This window comes from Cornus florida, unplaced genomic scaffold, assembly GCF_030987335.1.
Source record: "Cornus florida cultivar Cherokee Brave unplaced genomic scaffold, ASM3098733v1 CherokeeBrave_3.0.0_Hap2_Chr08, whole genome shotgun sequence".
In the NCBI taxonomy this organism is placed as follows: Eukaryota; Viridiplantae; Streptophyta; class Magnoliopsida; order Cornales; family Cornaceae; genus Cornus; species Cornus florida.
This window is the reverse complement of record NW_026775578.1, coordinates 16,618,173-16,636,306: the sequence shown is the minus strand read 5'-3', so window position 1 is coordinate 16,636,306 and position 18,134 is coordinate 16,618,173. Positions and strand designations below refer to the sequence as shown.

The window sequence follows — 18,134 nt, the reverse complement described above, 5'->3', positions numbered from 1 at the left end:
TAGACATTTTGAATGCTCATTTTCCATGCATGGCACCAAGTGTCATAGCCACAACATAAGACTTGCCCATCGTACGCGAGGGTTTTAGGCGGTCACCTACACATGGAGGCTACTGCTAATGTAACTGACTATGTCGTCGTTTTTTTACGGTAGGCGTTTTGAACGCTCATCTTCCATGCATGGCACCAAGTGTCATAGCCACAACATAAGACTTGCTCATCGTACGCGAGGGTTTTAGGCGGTCACCTACACGTGGAGGCTAATTTTAATGCAACCGACTACGCCCTCGTTTTTTACGGTAAACGTTTTGAATGCTCATCTTCCATGCATGGCACCAAGTGTCATAGCCACAACATAAGACTTCCACATTTGTCCATAGGTCGTCATATACATGTCATATATGCTTCAGGTTATCCACACATTGGGGCATTAACCAAATATGAATCCATGCAAAGAAAACAAGACAAAAGTTATTGTTTAATTAGATCTAACCCCCATAAACTAAGTTCAGCAAAAGTTCACTTTAACATCAAACCAAATGCCCAACACAACAGATTTGCTTAAAACTCTAAATTATCTTTTGACTTAAGAAATAATTAACCTAGGGATAGAATAAGAAATATTTAACCTCAAAAAAAAAAGGGAAGACAAAAAAACCCTAAGAAATAAAAACAGCAAGCTCAAGGCTTTTCTAAATTTAATGGCACACTCAAATTCCAGCCCAAAAAACAAACCTAACTATCTTGACCAACCACATACAAATCCCGAAGAGAATTTCAAATCTGCAAAGGAAGGTCTGAACTCAGAATGACAAACATACAAAATTCACAACAATAAATCAACAGAAACACATAATAGATAAAGATTTACATTTTGATGGAAGAAACAAACCTGGTTGAACAGGCCCTCTGGGTCTTCAACAATCAGTCAGCTTCTGATTACAACCCTCCTCTTGAGAACAGTTACACAAAAAAGATGAATGAACAAATTAAAAAATTTCCTCAAACTAGAATCCTATCTGCAAAGTTCACGCAAACCAGATAAGTTAAATTTAGCCCATTAGAATCTAAAATCAATAAAGTTCCAAAACAAAACAAAAAAAAATCTTCAAATTTAGTTCAAACCCTTCGACAGAACCCAAAAACAAAGGGTTATCATAAATAATCACAAAATCGTACAAAATTAAGAAAACCCATCAAAGGATTTTCAAAGAGAGATAAAAAGAGAACCCAACATGTAAGCTTTCAACTCATAAAGAGAAACAAGCAAAAAATCATCAGAAAGAAAAAGAAAAAGAAAATTAAAAAATTAAAGAACTTTAAGGAAGAAGCAAACCAATAAGCACTGTACTGTACCTAGTGAAATCCGCCAATAGATTCTACTTGAAATTTTTTGTTTGTATATATATATATATATATATGTTGGAGATGTGAATATAAAATGTAGCTGAAAAACTACTTCTCCAAAACCTTTCCCTATATATTACGAGAATTATAAAGGATATCCCAAAGGGCATATTTGTCAGTGGAAGGAGAGAAGTCAACGAGCCCAGAAAATTTTGCTTACTCAACTAGTTTTAGTCCAGCCCAAATTCGTTGCAAAGAAGCCCAGCGTCACGAGTGATTTGCCCAAATTCAGTAGTGCTGCTGGGCCAGTATATGTCTAAATTATCATATTATCATGACCTAAGTCGTATGAAATCTTAGAAACCAAGTGAGAAGCGAAAGTGTGAAAGTGACAAAATCTGAACACGCATAGTAGGAGTGAGAATGTGAGAGATTTAAAAGAATTGTATTACTTAGAATTCATGAATTCAAGTTTACTCTCTAAATACATAGTAATTTCAAGCATCTCCCTTTGATTTTTTTATTTTTGGTCCCATAAGCATCTCCCAGAAGCCTTTTTTTCTTAATTATTTGGGGTCCCTTTTATTAATCATATGTTTACATTTCGTTTTATTTAAAGTCATAGTCTAAGTCAATGTCAGACGTTGGACTGGGCAATTTGGCCCAAGAACAATTGACCCAAAAGATACAAAAGAAAGGAGTTCATTGAAACAACCCAGGACATAACAGTGAATTTTTTAAGGAGTTCATTTTTCTCCTTAATTGATTATTACATTGAAAATTAACTTATAAACACATAATTGATTATTACAATGAAAATTAATTAACTTACGAGTGCCCATGATTTTATGTAAATCTAAGCCAACCACCCTTTCAGTAAATAACACTTTCTAATATTTTATTTAGGTGAAGAACTGGTGTTAATAAATTTAACACTAGTGAATTTTTTAACGAAATTTGTAGTGTTTATAATAAATTTTCCGATATAGGACATAATCGAATCATATGCAATCAGTTGAGGAATGAGTCGAAAGACACAGTCAACAACCACCTAATGAATGATAATTATTGTTTAAGGGAATAAAATTAAACAATCATAAGTGATCATGTGAACTTATGCTTTTAAGTTCTGTCCCAGCTACAAATTCAGACAAATACTTAATTATTCTATCCAAAATTCATATTACTTTATGCTTGTGTTTTCGACTATATGTGGATTGGAATAGAACTTTAAAATATATATATATATATATATATATATATATATATATATATATATATTTAAAATTTGAATAATATTATTCACAATTCTGATGCATTTCATGCAACTGAAAGCATCATCTGTACCATTTTTTTTTTTTTTTCTTGATGGAAAAGTTATTTATAGTATACAAAAATTATGAGATATAACATTTAAAATGAGCTGCCTATCATGAATAAAGTATACGTGTTTTGATTCCCACAGGACCAGGTGACATACTGTTGCCCTATAACATGTTTGTTTTGTGATGGTGAGTCGATAACCATATGCTTGATGATAGTATATTAGGTTTAATTACACTTTAACTCTAGTGATCCTATTTTGTGGCACTTAATTTCCTTAATTGTGCTTTTAGTAGATAACTTCTCTGAACCTCCCCCCCCCCCCCCCCGCACACACACACACACACACATTCTCCCTTCTTGTTAATTGTCCGTTAAATAAAAATTGAAATGACTTTATTATCCATTTGAATATATTTTTATTAATGTCACATTTCTCTAAATAAAAAAAAAAAAAAAATTGGATAATAAAGTCATTTTACCTTCATATTTAACAGACAATTAACTAGAGTAAGATGCAATTTTTTTTTATAGTTCAAGGAGGTCACTTTTCAAAAAAATAATTTAGAAATTATGTGTTGTAAAGAGAAGTTAATGTTTGAAGTTTGAAAGTCAGATTAAAGTCGGACAAATCTGACTAATTTATGTGAGTGGGAGTTGACGTCATCATGATAGTATTAATATTCTGATGTCACGATAATATCAATCTCTATTTATATAAAATTAATCCAATTTGTTTAGCTATTGTCAGTTGAGCTTTTTCTATCTAATGAAATTAATAAGATGCTTCCTGTTATTCTTGAATGTGTAAACCTATCTCGTTGATCACTAATCTCTAATATTCTTGACATGAAAAAAAAAAAGAAAAAAAAAGGCAGCTTATATTTGAGTGCTTATCTCTACTGTGTGAACATGAATACAATTACTATTTTGCCCCATAACCAAACTTTGATTATTCTTTTGGTAACAAATATAAAAGTAAATAAATAAATAACACGGATTATGCTCTTGTCTCAGTATTTATTAATAATGTATACACATATAGATATATTTTAATTGTAATCCTAGGAAGACAAAATTGGGTCGGCAAAACACTGTCCTCCCCATCGCCCATCACGTGGCGGTGGCACGGATGCTCCCAATTGTACGGTGTTACAAACCTCCCTTCACGTGCATCCCATGTGACTGACCCCTCACTCTCTCTGTCTTGTTATTGTGTGTCATGTGGGCGGCTCTAAATTCAACTGAACTCCAGGGCCTTTATGTGGTGATTCTCAAAAAGTTAAGGGCATTATTATTTAAAATTTAAATTTAAACCGAGCAAGTTAATAAAGGAATTTTTATCCTAATGTTTGATAATTCAATTTAATGTTTAATTCTGAATAGATTCAGCACTTATTTAATTAAGTGCATTCGATGACGTAATTTGAATATAATTGAAAATAGTAAACATTACTTAAATTGGAATAAAATTTTAAATGACCGAAACATCACTTATCACTGAATGTTTAATGATGAAAATTAAATAAAATATCAAAATTCAACTCTTAAAAATTTTTATTTTATCAAATAACACATAAATCTTATCCAATGCATTCAGGATGCGTAACTTTCTCAATTAAAATTCTTAGTGATCTCAAGTTTGAGAATCACTTTTCCAAAAGAAAAAATAATTTTGAAGTTTCAATAAATAAAGGTTGTGAAGTGAAGGCAATTGTATTTGAACCAAATCAGATTAAATGATGCCTCAACGAGGAGGAGAGTGGAACTATATAGCTTCATTATTACAAGGTTTAAGGGCATATTGAGTACAATATTAAAGGTTGTTTCTCCATCCTTTTCCGACCCTTGGTTTAATCTCTCGCACACTTAATTCTATACACCTTGAGAGCACGCGAGAAAGGAAAATACTAATTAAGCCTAAAAAGTTAGTCAAGGACTCAAAAACGCTTAATTTATTCAAGTGGAAAAGGGCTTACAAGGCTAGCCTCTTCGGTCAACCATTTCGGTGCGAGTTAACATTATCACGTGATAAATGGTAAAAACACTAATATATGCAATTTTTTATTTTAGAGGGACTGAATCCTATTTTGAGTGTTCAAATATCCAAGTGTTATGATCGACCTTATTTAATATTAATTAAAAAGTAAACATGAAAAACGACAGAAACAAAATTTTGAAATCGAAAATAATCACTTCATAGAGGTAAAGTTTGACACATACATCTTTTAATCAAAGACTGAGGATTTGCATGGCTAATAATCATATTGTTATGATCGATGTTATTTAGTATTAAATTATTATTATTTTTTTTTAGTGGATACTCACATATGTATTTTTTTTGAGGTTTGAAATCTTAACCTCCCTTTGAAAAGTAGAAGGCTGATTCCGTTAGGCCACTGACCCGTTAATTTATTTAGTATTAATTAGGAAGTAAACATGAAAAACGAGAGTAATAAGTTTTTGAAATCTACTTCAGATATGGCTTAGCGATTTGCTTGTTAGACTTTGATGTTTAGCAAGTTCAATGTCTACGATTCGAATCCTGCAGGGTGTTTTTTGTTGATAACCTCCACTATCCCTATAATGATTTATCCCGTCTAGATGGAAAGACGTCTTTTTGAATCTTCGAAAATTAATCGAATTATTGAGAGATCCTAATAATTTGTGCCTTCTTGAATATTTCGGATTAAAAAAAATAATAATTAAAATAAAAAATAATCACTTCGTGCAAAATAAAGTTGGGTACATACAGCCTTCTGCATGGCTAAAAAATAATGGGTGTTTACGTCATTTCATATTAGGAATCTAATTTGAAACTTGCAAGAGCCTCCACAATTATTATTAGAGGAGAAATAAGGGGCCGACTAACAAAATGAAGCAACAGCCATGTTCGATTTGTACGGACATGGGCCCATCTTCAGGTGGAGGGTTGATGTAGAGAATCTAACGCCAAATAATTCCCCACCTTTTCTCTTTTTCAGACGTAAACGGTTTTCAGGTTCTCTCTGTCACACTCATTCTTCTATCATACTACTCCTATATTAATAAAATATATATAAAATAAAGTTTATAATAGTTAATTTAGAGTTAGCTTTTTGGTTCTGGTATGGCAAAGTGAAAACCAATTTTGGTGTCCGTAGGGCCATTCTATTATCAAATCAAAATCATCTTTTCTTTACGATGCGTCACAGTTCAGGGCACGTGCTAACCACGAGCTCTTACATCATATTCATAACAAGGATTTTAAGTTCTAACTCTAAAATGCTTTAGAGTAAAGGATTTTTTTTTTTTTTTTTCTCTCCCTCTTTTATTATTATTTTTTTAAAATATCGTTACAGAAAATACAAGACTGCATGTTAATCCACGATGTTTGGATGAAATCCAATATCATTGACCGAATATTTAGAATCAATTTTAACATCACAACAAGTAGTTATCTATGTTTCCGAATTGACATGTTAAATTTAAAATTGAAAAAAATTTAATTAATTTAAAATTAACATCGATGGTGTTGTAAATCAAACTTAAAATTAAAATTAAGTTCCATTTGATTTTAAGATTTTATTTTGATTTTCACTTTAAAAGCATCTCCTAGAAAGGATGTGTTGGTCTTTTTATCTTTTATTTTTTCGGTTATTAATATCATGCACTAAGATAATAGAGAGAAAATATTTTTTATTAGTAAATAAAAATTTATGAAAAAAAGTAAATTTATTAAAGATATCTTAAATATTTTTTGTTATTGTCCGAGCCATATTTGAGTCTTACCCAAGTAAACATTATAGTTTTATATTTGCTATATTTGATTGCAATATGATTTAAAAATCTCTTGGTGGTTGTCTTGCTAGACTTTGGGATTGAGTATTCTTTATGTCCATCTTGACTATTGACGTGGATCAATAACAAATTGGTCTTACTTGATTGGTGTTGGTTATATTCAAGTATTTGGAATTAAAGGCACTGTGGCTGAATAGTACTTTTTCGCCTTTCACATAAAAAGATTGATTGTTTATGTAAAAAAGTGAGTGTGTGAGTATATTTATATATGATTGTTTATGTAAAAAAATGAGTGTGTGAGTATATTTATATATATATAAATAATAAAGATAGTAAGAACAATGTATTTATGTAATGAGAATGAAAATGTCAAGATCAACTGTTAGAGTGACTAAGAGAAATAAGACAACTACAAGGACAAAAAAAATAAAGAATTACACCTATTAATGGGAAAATAAAACAGTAGACTTAGACAACTACAATGAAAAAGAAAAGAAAAGAATGACACCCATTAATGTGAAAATAAAACCGTAGACTTAGTTGAAATCGCATGTAATAAAAGGAATGGGGACAAAATTGAAAATTTTAAGATCAGAATTTTAAGTGCGGTAGTTTTTTAGTGGTAATTAAAAAACAAATATTTTTTGATATTTTTTTTTTAATTTTCAATGTTTAACATTCAGTGATAAGTGATGTCATTGTCACTTAAAATTTTAGATGCTTACTGTTTTCAGTAATATTCAAAATGTGTTATTATACATACTTAATTAGTTAAGCGCTTAATTTAGGAAAAAAAAAATTAGTTAAGTGCTTAATACAATCAGAATTAAGTACTGAATTGAATAATAAAACAGTACCAAAATTTATGTGATCATCCACTCATTTAGATCAACTTAATGCAAGAAGTACGTAATGATGACTTTAAACCTGTTTATGTAACAAAAATTTTAATTTTAAAACTAGTTATCCATTAAAAGTGGTTTTGAGTTCCAATTCTAGATATGATACATACACAATAATAATATAAAACTAGTTATATATTATTGAACAAAACAATAACACGCGAGCGCGCGCGCACGCATATATATATATATATAGGTTAAGTGTAAAAATATCTCCTAAACTATTGTCCTTTTACAAATAATTTTCTGAACTAAAAATCGTCCTCCCCTGAACTATTAATTTGTTATAATTAAGGACAAATTCATCGTAAAAGACTGTTTTACACTTTCTCATTAAAATTTTAATTTCTTATTAAATTATTTTTATTATCTTTTCTTGTATATGAATATTAATTATACTATTTACCTTAATTTTATTTTTAGTATCAATTTATCATAAAAAAAAAAAAATAGATAAATAGATTTGTAACTAACATTTTCTAAATTGATTAACTTATTGTTTATAATAAAACCTATTATAACCAATATAAACATTTTTATCATAAAAAGATATCATTTTTTTCATACAATATATTGATGAAAAATTAATAAAATACTTTTGAAAAAATACATTCTTTTCATTAATATATTCATTAAAAATTTAAAAATTAATTAATTTTTTTAAAAAAAATTATACTAATTTTTTTTATTTAAATAATTAAAAATTAATGGTAAATTCAATGAAAAATATCTCATCAAATAAGTATGAATTTTTTCATAATTTATTTAGATAAGAAAAATATATTAAATTTAATTCAATAAGAAGAATCATTATGATCATTTAATTAAATATAGTATAATTCTAGGGGTATGTTGCAATAAAATAAGATAATTTAGAAAATTTTATGCACAAAATATAATTCAAAAAGATTATTTACAAATTTAAACATAATTCAAAAGATATTTTTTTAATTTTACCCCACGTGTATATACACACACTTAATGAAACTGGGGCCCACAATCCCATTGTGCGTGTGCCAAATTCAAAGCAAGCATCAGCACTATATGACGCGATAAAAAAAACTTTAAGAAAAATAATAGTATTTAAGTTTTTTTTAGTTTGACAAATTCAACAGTTGTAACTTTCAAGTGATTGAGGGAGATCGGCTGTCACTTCTTATTTACATGAATGCAATTAGATTTGTCAGGACTCAAACTTTAAAAAGTTGTGTTATTCGTTCGTGTCAAGTTGTAACGTTGCCATTAAACACAAAACTCATGGTGGCAGTCACCAATCATCTTGGGCCCATAAGTTATTTGCGGACTTGTCGCTGCATTGCGATTGGCAAAAATTATATTTTTTCAAACTTTAAATTTATGTTTGTAATTAAAAAAAAAAAAACATATTTTATGAATTCACTGTCACTAATCGAGTGCAGCTAAAATTCAAAACTAAAGTTAAGAATAGTTTTCAAACATGGATCGACTCGGTTGATTTTAAACCTTTTTTCTCAGAGCAGAGCAAGGACCAAGAGGGGTACACTATTGCTAAGTATTTCTCATAAAAGAATATAAAAAATAAAAAATAAAAAATAAATTAGAGTTTGTTTGTAAGAGGTGGTGTGACGTGGAACTGCAGTTATATTGATACAATATCAGACAATCAACCAATCAAATTTCAAGATGATATGTAAAACATAGTATGTATTTGTAATTAAATTGCTTCGTGTAAACTTTCCAAAAAAAAAAAATTGCTTCGTGTGTATATATATATCCCCCAGCACATCCCTTCCCCACTATTACCCCCTTCTCTCTCTCTCTCTCTCTCTCTCTCTTTCTCTCTCTCGTTGTCACAAATCTGCATCCAGTTCTGGCCTGGAAGTTAGATCTCTACCTTATTTTCCTCCCAGTTTAAGTGTATTTTATTACTTTTTTACTTCTATTTGTTGGTAGTTTATATTTATTTGTTCTTACCCTTGTCTTCGTGTGTTAGGTTTTTCTGCCAATATATATATATATATATATATATATATATATATTAATCTTACCTATAGAAGGTATGGCTAATCGCCGGAATCTGACATGGGTAGATAATACACCAACTGGGTTTTATTGGTTTGGCCGGAATCTGACATGGGTACTCTCTTTCTCCTTCAGAATCTGACCGGAGAATCTAACCCCACATATCCAAAAAAACAAAAACAAACTACCAGCTGTTGTTGTTGCTTTCGATTCCATTTGTTAATTAGTTTTTCTCGTGGCCTGTTTTTGATTTGCAACACTATTGGTTTCTAATAGAAAATAGAGTTTTGTTTTGTTTCTTTTCTGTTGTTTAAAATATATTTACAGATTCTTCTTCTGTACCCTCTTCACACCATCCTTTTTTTCTTCAACCACTGGTAATAGGCCACATATCACATATGCGTATATATATTGATATGTATAGGTGTATACACAGTGGTGTATTTTCTCTATTTCAGCTGACCGATCTCCTTAAATGAAATCACTTCAATGGTCCTTTTGAAGCCCTTTCTCTCTCTAAATCATCGTTATTGTTGGTGATGGTGATGGTGATGGTGGTGGTGGTGGTTGTGGGTGGTGGTGGTGCATGGATTGATTGATTGACAGTCGTTGTTTGCAGGTGTAGCATCATCAAGATTCACATGCAAAGGCAAAGGCACCGTCTAGACGAAGCAAATCTAGCTTGACTGTGCCAAAGCTTTTGAAGATGGGAATCTTGATGATGCTGCATCAGCAATAAATGACTACCTATATATGGTATATAAACCCTATTCGATCAATTGCAGACAGAAAATGAATCAATCCACAAGTCAAAATTGTCCCAACCTTTGCAATTCAACAAGGACATAAGGTGATATTTTCTATTTGTGTCACGATTCTGCCAGGTGGGGTTTAGCTATTTTGAGGCAACATCTTTATACTGATAGCAATCTGTCAATAGATTCTATTATTTATATACGTTTTTATGTGTGTGTGTATGTGCATGTTCTCCCTCTGTGTGTATGTGTTTTTCCTTTCTAATATGCATTCTGCGGCATAAATGAACAAAGTCCTATATCAGATTAGTTCTTGGATAATGAGTATTTTCTTTCTAATATCAATCTTGTGGCATAAATGAGCAAAGACCTATATAGTTCTTGGATAATGATTATTAGACCTGATAGTCTAACCGAGGAGTTATATAGCCCAGAGTTCCTTATCTATGTGATGCATTAGATTTGGCGAAAACTTGATTTTGTTCAATGTATTCAATGGATGTATAAGAAACTATGTGCTAGACTAATCGGTTAGACTATTAGGTATGAATAGTATTGATGTTAGTTCATTGCATTCTAACTGTGAATGGCATTGAAGGAAAGCTGTGCTCTAGCTGACTCCGCAGATCTGTGATTATTCTCTTCAAGAAGGAAGCTTTGATTGATATGGTATTTCTCTATTTCCTGATGGAAATGGCCAGAGTTCAGATGTTGTCTATAGGATAATGTATATGTGTGTGTGTGTATATATATGTATATATTTGAAAGGTTTATATATACATATATATGTATGTATGGAGAGAGTGAGTCTTGATGATACTGCATGAGCAATGATTCCTATAGAAGGCAAATCTTCATATATCATTATTATCTAGCTGTGTTGAGTGATTGGTATAAAGATCTATCAATGAACTCTCACAGATTATTTTTTCTGACTCTTTTTTTTTTGCAGATAAATGGTTTTGGATATCAAACTCATTAACAGACTTAGACCGTGAATGTAGAAATTGCTAATATTGGGAAAGAAAACATCTGGGCAAAAGGGTGCAAAACAAGCAGGTGAGAGAAAATTTTGAAGCTTTTTATGTTTTTGTTTCTTTCTTGGGCTGATCAGTAATATCATACTGAAGTGAAATTTGGATTTTTTCTCTACCCATTTGTCTTCTTTAGAAGAGATTCAAGATATAATTGATTGTTTGATGAACATTCTTCCAAGTGCTTATAAGAGTAGGGGTTTGAAAAATAGGAATTGCTCAGCTGTGACCTTTGAATGCACATGTGACATTGTCACTGCCATGGGGTTCTGTTTTGCTTTTAATATTTATCACCCATTACACTTGTGGGTGGACCAACCTGAGAGAACACACCTTGCATATTTGGTCCCCTCTACAAGTACTCTCTCTCTGTAGACATATTCAGTGTACCAAAATTTCACACCTCCAATAATAGTACCCGAAAGCTTCATAAAATATCTTCAATTTTGCTCGACAGTGATAATTCATCAATATAGAGATCTGTGTGCCTATATCACTATCAAAAACTTGGCCCACAGAATCCGGGTTTCAAATTCAATGGGTCAATATATGCCCATGGTTTCAACTTTTCCTATATTAAACAAGGCAATATAAACATGTATAGTTGTGTGATTTTATGTTTGAACTAACTGATATCTCTTTTGATATACTTGATCTGGGAAAGATGTAATTGCTGCAGTTGGTACGTAGGAATGATGCTAGAATAAAGGACCGTATTTTATTTTTATTTTTATTTTTTGTAGCTCCGATAAGTAGTATAAGATAAGATTAGAGTGTCTCTCCTCTTTCAATCGGTAATAACAATTGATCAGAACTTGTATCATTTTTTTTTTTTACCTAATTAGTTCAAGATGTATTAGGAAGTGAAAAATGAATGCCTCAACCGTCTCCATTAGTCAGTACTCCAGTTCCTAAGACTAGTATAATAGGACTGAAATCGAGTGATGTTATCAATGCTAATGTATACTGAGCGTAGGCTTGCTTTGAGCACTCTAATTGTTAGTAGATCGACTTCTGATGATTCGGTAATCCATGTACCAGTTTATGTTGTTTTCACCCTGCTATCTGCCTTATAAGTTACTACACTTTAGCTGCAAGGATCTTTATTACTGCACCAATTTTAGAGCTACAACTCTTTAGCTGGTTCCTGAACCATGAGCAGTCTCTGTTGCATTTCAGTTCTTTTCCTAAAAACTAAAATCTCAAGCACAGCAGATGAGTAGATACATCAATCACAAGACACATGCATGCACAAAAGAACAAGCATGTTTTTGTTTTACATTAGAACAACTCATCTGCATGGGATACTCCATTTAGGTACAGATTTTAAAATTATATATTAAAAAGAAACTTAACCATCTTGTTTTGCCGAGCTTGATTCCATATTAGAGATTGTCCGTTTTGCACATTCTACCTCTTCCCGTTTAAAAGCACACTTTATCAGATTAGAGAAAGATGAAAAAAATACTCTCTTCTATTTATCTAAACTGATTTCTTTTACTTTTGGCAATACAAAGAACTGATATTCTTTGCATCTTCCATAGGAACTTTTATATACTACTATCTTCTACTGTGAATTGTGTAAATACTGATTTAATAACCCTTTCTTTCTTTTTCCAAAGAGAAGCTAGAATGGTACATAGCACAATATTAATCAATATATTAATTTCTTTTTCAATTTCAATATCTCTTATTGTTAGTCCTCATCGGTTTTATTTATTTATTATTATTATTATTTTTTTTTCAGGATGTACTTCCCAACATTTAACTCCAGTTGCTGATTCTATGGCTGCTGTTTAATTATTTGTCCTCCGCCTTTCTTTGGTTCTTCGTGTTCATGAGGTGCAAGCGTCGTTAAGAAATTACCTTCTCTATTTTCGAAGGACCGATCAAGGCTACATGCATTTGAAGAACATATATAGAATAATACCGATATTTAATTTGATTGTTAGCGGTAATCTTTTGTAATTCTAAGCCACCCGAAGAATGTTTGCTTTAAGGAAATACATGATTGAATGCGATTTTAATACATTGTTCTTCTTTTCTTCGAATTACTTAATGATATATAATATGAGAAATAATCCTCTTTAATTCTCCCTAGGGGTGGCAAAAGTTGACACGACCCGCCAACATAACACAAGTTAAACGGGTTTGGATTGATCTTAAAGGGGTTTGGGTCATAAATGGGTCGACACAATTAACCCGTTTAATTAATCATATCGTGTTTGGATTGAGGGGTTCAATCCGTGTAATCTGTTTATACACGTTTAACTATATATATCGTAAATAAATTTTTATTTAAGTTCTAAAATTGCTATATAAACTTATATCTTATAATTGAATATTTTGTAAACTAGAAATTATTTAGTAATTTGGTTGATTAAAACTTATATATATATTTTAATATTTATTATTTTATTGAGTATTATTAATAATTTAAATAATATAATTTTTATTTTGGTAAATAAGTCATTAAATGAGTTATACGTGTAACCCGTTTAATAAACAGGTCGGGTTAGTATTGACAGTTTCTGACTGGTCGTGTTCGAGTTGAGCTGTTTAGTATAATACCCATAAATTAACACGATATGATTACGACCCGTGAATACGAATTGCCATCCCTAGTTCTCCCACGCAGTTCTTCAGATCTTACAACTCCAACTTCAGACATCACATTTTCATGGTTTAATTTTTGTATTTGATATCCATTAAAAAAAAATAAAAAATAAAAAAATGGAACAACTTTTTCGTCTTGAGCATTTAAACACCCCAATATATAGTGAGAGAACACAAAACATGCCGGCTGTACTACTTTGCAGCCCATTTCTCTACTTCCTTGGTCATATCTTTGGAACTATACACACGCTGTATATGTATTTTTTCAATAGGTACTACAAATTTCAAACATGTGTTCAAATATATATATATATATATATATATTTACTTGTATATTAGTAAACTATATCCAAATTCTTCATAGTGCTTCACTGAAAGACCCTTCTTATTAAAGAAGTACTCCAAAGGATAGATCACAATGGTTGCTTTGTGTAATGTAAATTTTTTATTTTTTAAAAGAAAAAGAAAAAGAAAAAGAAAAAGCACTAAATTTACAACTAATCTATTGTGGCCTTGTTTGTTCCACGATACCTTACATAAATATTGATGGTTCTTAAGAGCGGTAGGTTAAATTTGAATCTCGATTGGTGCTCAGAGAGTGACGGATGATGCACAGGACAGATGGAGATCCACTCTCTTGTTGAATTTGTGGTCCAAATTAGTGCCAACAAATTGGTGTACTGTATAGCATTCATTCAAGTGGATTGGAGTCACTCATCAACAGATCTTAAGGTACAAATAAAATCAATCGACAAGGATCTAGTTAGGAAGAAAAAAAGATGCTCCTTTTTTCGGCCCCAGGACAAAGGAATTATGACAAAAGGACTTGGTTAGTAAAAAAGCAACTACTCTGGGCATCATCAATGACACCTAATATGGGCTGCTATCAGTAGATGGATCTGAAAATGGAATTGTACTAGTCCATTTTTTTTTGTGTAAGCACAACTATCTCGAGCCCTAGCCCAGCCAAAAGTCCAAGCCCGTAGGCCTGAAATGGATATAGTTTTGTATTTCCTTGTTTCAGCCCAACCATTTGCAACCCTAATCCAACCCGAAATCACACAATTATTTTTCATGATTGTTCTTTCAAAAGCGCTCCCGCTCCAACCCTCCCATACTTTCTCACAAGTTAATCACTTTGTGTAACCTAAATTTTGTCACTCCTACTTTTGAATCAGCTCTCTCTCTCTCCTGCCAACCGGCCCATTAACACAAGTAATAAGAAGTCGACAAAAACTTCAAATCAAACACCCTCTCTTCTTCAACCTCAATTTCAATAGCAAATGTCACTCCAAAAGGTCCTACAAAACCTCAAAACAGCAAAAAAATGTCGTCTTTCAACAAACTTCGAGAACCCAACAGAAAGAAGAATTGCAGAAACCATCATCTCCACAACCCTAAACACTTCAACTTCCAATCCCCTCCCAACCACCACCACCACTATGCTCACCAGTCTCACTCCCAACATGTTCCACGTAATTCTCTCTTACCCACATTTCGGAACCTCCAAGTGCCTTAATTTCTTCAATTGTCTCCTCAAAAATCAATCTTCAATCTCGTTTAAGATTGATCTTAAAGCCCACTTAGCCCTAGTTTTCAGGCTGATCGAGGCAAGGAAGTTCACAGATGCCGAAGATCTCTTGAGTTCTCTATCAATCGATGAAAATACCAGGTACCCTTTTTCTGATATAGCTTCTTCCGTTGAATATCACTGTAATGAACGCAAAATTGTTGCTAAATTATTCAATTTGATGCTCAAAGTTTATTCGGATAATAATAAGTTCGAACAGGCCTTAGAGACTTTCGATTACATGAAAAACAATGGAATTGAGATAAATGAGAGGACTTGTACTATACATTTGGTTGCCCTTGTAAGACATGATGAAGGGGAATTGGGACTAGAGTTCTTTTATCGAATGCTCGAATCGCGAATTGAAGTTTCAGTTTATTCATTGACAGCAGTTGTTGATGGGTTGTGTAAGTGTGGAAAGATCAAGAAGGCCAGGGAATTAGTGGAGGAGATGGTGGGTAGAGGAACAAAACCCAATATCATTACATGTAATGCATTGGTAGCAGCATGTGCTAAGAGATGGAATTTTGAGGAGTTAATTGTTATCTTGGCAATGATGGAAAGGGAAGGAATGAACTTTAACACTAAGACATATAATTTTTTAATTGATGGGTATTTGAGCTCTGGGAAGATTGATGAGGCCAAAAGGTTGCTCTTAGAGATGCATGATAAAGGTTTTAGGGTTGATACCTATTTCTACACTCAAATTATAAGTGGGTATTGTAGGATTGGAGATCTTGAGAGTGCATTTTCACTGTTTGGTGAAATGACTGAGAAAGGCGTTGGTAAAACCGCGAACATGCATTCAACTTTGGTCACTGGCCTCTGTAAGGTTGGAGATATGGAGGCAGCAAAGAAACTTGTAGATGAGATGCAGAACAAGGGGTTGGAGTTGGACCATGTGTTGTTTGATACTTTAATTGATGGCTATTGTAAGAAAGGGATGATAGATGAAGCTTATGTTTTGTTAGTTGTGATGGTGAAGAAAGGATTTATTGCTGATACATCTGCTTGTAACATGATAGCTAGTGAGTTATTTAAGTTGGGTCAGACTGATAAGGCAAAGTGGCTGTTGAACATTATGGTGAAAAGGGGTGTGACTCCTGACTTGTCGAGATTCACTCCTATGCTTGACACAATGAGATTTTTTTGTGGAATCGGAGGGGCTGCTTCTGGGGATGGGGAAAAGGGTGCAACTTGTAATACTGCTTCGTATTCTGATAAGATAGATAGGGAACATGAAGGGAAATAAAAAGCTTAGAGATAAGATCCAAGATGTGAACTTCATTTTTCATAGATTTGTATCACTTTGATGTGGTAATCGTGTATGTGGGAGGTGGAAAATGCATCATAACTCTGTGAAATTTTGGGAGACATTCCTGGCATTGTTTTCAGGCTAGCCAAAGGAAAGGAGGTGAGAGGAAGGACTGGATTCTTTGATTAGCCGTCATATGAACCAGTGATTTCTTTGATCTTGCGCGGACTTCCCTCTGCGGCCACTTGGTATCTTTTGAACAAGAAGAAAGTTCTCATAGTATGTTGGCTTGAGTATTCTTGGTATTGTTGTACAAGCCAAAGCTGGATAACTAGGAAATTGTACACGTGTGAAAATAAAATGGTTCATTATCAACTCATTCCTCATTAAAGAATAAAGAATAGCTCTTTACCCTCACCATTTCATCAAAAGCCAAAACTTGTAATGGCAGCTGTTTGAATGAGTAACGACTTACGTTGATGCTTGGAACTACAGTAAAAGTTACACCACAAGATTTTTGGCATCTATTTATGATTCTGAAATGCTAAGGTTATTTTTTTTGTTGTGATGATGCAACTGATAAGACTTCCATTTGATCAGATTGGTTGTCTGAAGTTTCTTCTAGTGTGTTATGATTAGGTTTGAAGCATTTCATTCCGGAGGATCTCATGGTGTTTCGACATGGAGGATCATTCAAGCTTGGCCAACAAATATTTCTTCATCTTGAATACTAATGTGGAAATATGGAATCAGATTAATCAGCTTCTTACTCCTAAACCCTAACCACCTTGAATTTAGGTGACACTAGGGACTCTAAATTTGTTATGTGCTGTGCTTAGAAAATAAGTGCAGTTCATGCTCCTCTTACTTCACATCTTGGCGTTGGGACTACCAAGAATCTCAAAAAGTCACCATTTCACTTCGTAATTGAAATAAATAAATAAACTATTCCTGTAAGAAATCTAAATTTTTAAAATGCAATTTAGTCTCAATGAGAAACTTTGGCTTCCTGGTTTGTTGTTAAAAGTAGGTTGATGGTGCAAAATTTCACTCTATGTTTTTTTTAGCTTATGTAGCTGTCTTAATTTTGATCTCTTTCGTTCGCTCGTACTCTAAGAAAGGGTAATGCAAGATGAATTTAGGGTAGTGATTCATATGCACTAAAAGTTGGGAGAGGCAAAAAAAAAAAAAAAAAGGACCCGGTTTACTTGGCCAAATACTCCAAACCCAGTGTTGGGTTTTCAGTCCTCGTTATGGTGTACCGGAATTGGGCCCGTATTACGAAACGGAATCGGGTTTTGCAATCATAAATTTTTTTCGACCTTGCAGATAAGTCAAAAATATATATATATGAGCGAATCATTTACAACACAATTATAAATGAAATTTTAGTAATTTTTATTGAACCTTTTAAGATCATTTAATAAAATTATAAGTCACATGAAAATATTATTTTTTAATCAAATTAATGAATAATTAAATATTTAAACTTTAAATAAATTAAACCCATATCATATATAATTTGTGAGAAAAGAAAAATAAAATTTAAAAA

At 32.2% G+C, this 18,134-nt stretch overlaps 2 protein-coding genes and 1 long non-coding RNA gene across 7 annotated transcripts in view; 2 read left to right on the top strand and 1 right to left on the bottom strand.

Moving 5' to 3' along the window:
• The window catches only part of LOC132269600 (SNF1-related protein kinase regulatory subunit beta-3), a 31,311-nt gene extending 29,841 nt beyond the window's left edge, over positions 1 to 1,470 (bottom strand). For 2 of the 5 annotated variants that reach the window (XM_059770854.1, XM_059770848.1), the window contains exons 1-2: positions 1,356 to 1,470; positions 892 to 1,018 (exon numbers count right to left, since the gene is read on the bottom strand). The gene's annotated coding sequence lies outside the window, so the exon portion shown is untranslated. Of the gene's footprint in view, positions 1 to 734; positions 783 to 870; positions 1,019 to 1,355 lie in introns of all 5 variants that reach the window. The other 3 variants (XM_059770853.1, XM_059770849.1, XM_059770852.1) reach the window with 3 other exon arrangements.
• A 7,334-nt stretch (positions 1,471 to 8,804) lies between these two features.
• On the top strand, positions 8,805 to 13,170 carry LOC132269599 (uncharacterized). The gene is made up of 2 exons (XR_009469544.1): positions 8,805 to 11,166; positions 12,889 to 13,170. It is a non-coding gene; the product is annotated as an uncharacterized LOC132269599 (long non-coding RNA).
• Positions 13,171 to 14,704: 1,534 nt separating this feature from the next.
• Positions 14,705 to 17,204, top strand: LOC132269598 (pentatricopeptide repeat-containing protein At2g28050). Its single transcript, XM_059770847.1, has one exon. The coding sequence runs from the start codon at positions 15,041 to 15,043 to the stop codon at positions 16,577 to 16,579; it is 1,539 nt and encodes a 512-aa protein (XP_059626830.1). The 5' UTR covers positions 14,705 to 15,040; the 3' UTR covers positions 16,580 to 17,204.
• The last annotated feature ends 930 nt before the right edge of the window (positions 17,205 to 18,134 follow it).

Excerpts from the sequence above, each read along its gene's own strand:
- LOC132269598 (XM_059770847.1), top strand. The coding sequence starts at position 15,041 with ATGTCACTCCAAAAGGTCCTACAAAACCTCAAAACAGCAAAAAAATGT.